General features: G+C 50.2%; 1 protein-coding gene across 1 annotated transcript; it reads right to left on the bottom strand.

Moving 5' to 3' along the window:
- Window positions 1–422: 422 nt before the first annotated feature.
- On the bottom strand, window positions 423–2,904 carry DIRAS3 (DIRAS family GTPase 3). The gene is made up of 2 exons (XM_070786343.1): window positions 2,634–2,904; window positions 423–1,860 (listed from the first exon to the last, which is right to left on the bottom strand). Exon 2 carries the CDS (start codon window positions 1,793–1,795, stop codon window positions 1,094–1,096), a length of 702 nt encoding a protein of 233 aa, XP_070642444.1. The 5' UTR covers window positions 1,796–1,860; window positions 2,634–2,904; the 3' UTR covers window positions 423–1,093.
- Between the last annotated feature and the right edge of the window lie 1,364 nt (window positions 2,905–4,268).

The following is a 4,268-nucleotide window of genomic DNA, read 5'->3' as shown; positions in this document are numbered from 1 at the left end:
CTGCAAATAGGTTCATCAGTACCGTTTTTCTAGATTTCACATATATGCCTTAATATACAATATTTGTTTTTCTCTTTCTGACTTACTTCACTGTGTATAACAGACTCTAGGTTCATCCACTATCCAGTGGTTCTTGAGGCAGAGTTTGCTTTTTACCACCCACCTCCAAGACAGCAGCAAAATGAGCAAGTAACCTCTTCAAAGATGCCTGGAGTTCTTCCTGAATCAGCCCAGGAAAGGTGATGGATATAAACTAGCTCTGCATTGCAGGGACCCATGAACCACCCCCACCCACAAGTGGCTAATTTCAAGAGGGCATGGGCTTCTGTATGTAAAACTCCTATTAGAAATCTTCACCAGCTGTGACTGGCAATGGGTAATTTTTGTTGTTGTTTAGTGAAAAAGAAATTATTACAGCTGACTGCATGCAGGAAAAGCTTTATTAAGTCATAGAACTATTATAATTTTTTTTTAAACAGGGATGTAGAATACTCAAACATTTTAAATGACCTATGAAACAACTGGCATATATTTAGTAAGCAAGATCCACTTTAACAATTCTCTCTGCTCCCACCCTCAATGCTCAACTATAGGACATTTATTTATTTATCATGTTTAGTATTTCTGTCTCACAGCCATCTGTCAGACCTTTTGCTGCAAAAACGTGTTTTTTAACAATTAAATACACAATGGGGAGATATGGTTAGACATTTACAGGACTTGAAATGTTGAAGAATAATACACAATAATAGGATCACAAGAAGGGCAGTGGTATCTTTCAATTCATTTTGCTATTTCCAGTCTCTTTTTCAAACATTAATCTCTAAAGTCAGTCCAAGTCCCATCCTTGAAATGCATCCTGTTCCTTTTTTCCTCTCCTCCTCCAATGTCCATTATTTTAACAATTCGAGTTCTCTCGCCTGGGAAAAAGGAAAGTTATTAACTCACAAGGGACATTTATTGACATCTAATTGTTACAACCCAAACCACAGCACAAAAGTCAGTCATGTACAGGTGACACAGCACAATGGGGTCGGTCCACGTTTTCGGCACACTAAAGGAGAAGAGGGTAGCGATATTTAAGGCTCAGGATTCACATGACGATGCACTTGCCCAGCAGCTTCTCGGCGGTCTTGGGGATCTGGGATTTCTTCTGCGGAGGCTGGGCGCCGGCGGGGGCTGCGGCGGCGGCGGGCTTCTTCTCGAAATTTATCAGCAACTGGAACAGCTCCTGGACGTTGATATTCATCTTGGCCGAGGTCTCCAAGAAGGCGCAATTCCACTCGCACGCATAGGCAGCACCTTCCTTCTCACTCACCTCCCGACGGCTCTCATCGCACTTGTTGCCCACCAGGATGACGGGGCACTTTTGCGGGTTGTTACCTTTGAGTTGACGGATCAGCTCATAGAGCGGCTTCAGCTCCTCCAGGGTTTGCTTCCTGGTGATAGAATAAACCAGGATGAAGGCGTGACCCCTGGCAATGGCAAGGCGCTGCAGGCCCCGGTAGCGGCGGCCACCGGTGGTGTCGGTGATGTGCAGCGCACCCGCCTTGTGGCTGCAGCCTAGCGCCTGGCGGTAGGTATCTTCGATGGTCGGCAGGTACGCCTCACGGAAGTTGCCGCGCACCCACCTTTGCACCAGAGCGCTCTTGCCCACGCCGGCCGAGCCGAGCACCACCACGCGGAAATCTCTGCTCCTTCTCTGGGGCAGGCAGGTGCGGATGACGATCACGGTCGGCAGAGGCCGCAGCCGCTTCATCAGCCGTTCCTTGAGGCCGAAGCAGGAGTTGCCCATGGTCAGGTATTAGCTGAGAGGTGCGTGCACCGCTTCTCTGGCACTTGGCCAGCAGTGAGGGATGCCTACGGAGGAGAGAAGAGAGGATGTGTGAGGGGTGGGAGTCTAACTCGGAATGATGTCTTGTCGCAGCGCCTGCCTGGCCCGCTGCTCCCTGGGGACATGGGGGGGGGGGGGCGGGGGGTGGTGTCTGTCTCGTCCCGCTCGCTAACCCCACCCTCCTCCCTCCTCCCACTTCCCTCCTCCCTCCTCCATTCTCTGCGGTGAGCTGTCTCTCTGCCCACCCCAGGAACCCACCAAAGGCAATGCGGGTGGGGAGGAGGGCAGGAGCGCCCCGAGCCTCTTCTTCCAATGATACCTGTTTGTTACTTTCGCGGTGGCTACGCACCTGTTTTTATTTTATCATGCCACACTACAGAATGCTGCAATAATGGACAGCTTGCCAACCCTTAAAACATGCACATCCGAACGATGTTAGCAAACATTTTCACCCTAAATAAGCCCTTGCTGTCTTCTCTCCTGCAATATTAAAAATTATGCGTATCTCTGACAAGGATCGATCACTGCGGGCAAGGGTAGGTTGCCGCAGACATCGCGATCCAGGGTGTGGTCACGGGGGGCAGTGGGGGGGGGGCGCCCAGGAAGCCCACAGGGACCAGGATTCGTAACGCTCACAGAGACCCCTAACCTGCAGCAACTGTCCTCAAGTACCCGCTTCCCTGATAACGTGCCCATTGCTTCCCCCCCCCCCCCCCCCCCACCCCGCGATAATCCAGGCTGGTTCACTCGCTACACCTTGCATTTGAGTGCCCGAAAAAAGGCGAACGATAGCTTTTACCTCTTTCCGAGGCGGGAACCTCGCGGCAAATTCTCTCCTTGCCCAGGTGGCTTTGGCCGCGGCCGCAGTGGCGGCAAGGAATTGCGCAACCAAGCTCCCAGCCGCAGCCGGCAACCAGTTCGCTCGGAGGCTCCGGGCGAAATGCTCCAACCAACAGTGGGACTGAGATTGGTTAGCTAGAGCCAGGGGGCGCAGACTGGGAGACTCCACTTGCACTGCTCACAGAGGGGGGATTGGGTTGTGAGGGGCTGACCGAGTCAGACGCGCCCCCGGCAGTCTCCCCGGCGTCCCCCACACAGGTACCCACAGCCCGGGCAGGGGCGGGGGTGGGAGGTGGCCCTGTGTTCACAAGTGCCCGCCCATTGAGTGGGGTCCGCTTACGGGGCTGCAGATGCAGGCATTTCTCACCTACTGCGATCTAAACCACTTCTTCGCTTTTTGCCCCCTGTGGGGTAGCCTTTCCCAACCCTCGCCACCTTCTCTTCCCTGCAGGAAGGCCAGTTAGCACCCTTCTCATTACTGGTGACAGACACCTCACCGCATCTCATCCACTTCACTCCAATAAACATTTGTCCAGCACAAAACCCAGTTTCTGTCTTTGCTGAGGAAGACCAACGGACACTTCTGTTATAAGAGACTTTGGGACCTGCCTCTTGGTAGGATTTCCTGTGGTGTAGACATGTTCTGTGTTTAGAGGTTGAGGGGTATCCTCTACACCCAACAACATTAAGCAGTGATCATATCCATCACCACTCTGTGTACAATACTTCTCATTTAGTCGTCGTCACAAAAACCTCGTAGGAAAATCCAGACTGGAAATGTGGGCAGCCTCCTAGGAGTAGAGAGCGACCCCTGGCTGACAGCCAGTAAGAAAGCATGAGCCGCAGAGCTAACAACTGGATTTTTCCAACAACCTGAATGATCTTGAAAGCAGATTCTTCTCTAGAAACTGCACGTAAGATCAGACCATCAACACTTTGATTTTAGCCTTATTAAGCAGAGAATCCAGTTGAGCTCATCCAGACTTCTGATTTGAGAGAGTTCTAGATTTTGCAGTTGGGTATCCTATTAAGCTACAACATCTGTGGCAGTTTTTTACACAGCAAAATAAAACTAATTCAGCAGGTAAAATTACTTGTTCAAGTTTAAAGGGCTCATAAATGATGGACCTAGGCCCAAACCTGGAGAAAGCAATGGCACCCCACTCCAGTACTCTTGCCTGGAAAATCCCATGGACGGAGGAGCCTGGTAGGCTGCAGACCATGGGGTCGCTAAGAGTCGGACACGACTGAAGCGACTTAGCAGCAGCAGCAGCAGCAGCAGCAGCTGGCCCAAACCCAGTACTCCTAACTCCAACTCTTGTTCTTGTTCTGATTTTATCCTCCTGTGTCATTAAGCTGATACAGTATATTTTACTCATTAGTGAAAACATTTTTATAATTTTTCTTTCTTACCCAAAGACTCATGCATGTTAGGCAGAGATCAAGAACACATGCTTTAGAGGCAGAAAACTAGCTTTAGAATGTTAATGGGTTTTTTCCCTTTTCCTTCTTTGGAATACATGTTAATACTGGAAGAAAAGTTATGACCAACCTATACAGCATATTCAAAAGCAGAGACATTACTTTGCCAACA

The sequence above is a fragment of the Bos indicus genome, chromosome 3, assembly GCF_029378745.1.
Source record: "Bos indicus isolate NIAB-ARS_2022 breed Sahiwal x Tharparkar chromosome 3, NIAB-ARS_B.indTharparkar_mat_pri_1.0, whole genome shotgun sequence".
Classification (NCBI taxonomy): domain Eukaryota; kingdom Metazoa; phylum Chordata; class Mammalia; order Artiodactyla; family Bovidae; genus Bos; species Bos indicus.
The sequence above is the reverse complement of the archived record's forward strand: the minus strand, read 5'-3'. Positions and strand labels throughout refer to the sequence as shown.

Excerpts from the sequence above, each read along its gene's own strand:
- DIRAS3 (XM_070786343.1), bottom strand. The coding sequence starts at position 1,795 with ATGGGCAACTCCTGCTTCGGCCTCAAGGAACGGCTGATGAAGCGGCTG.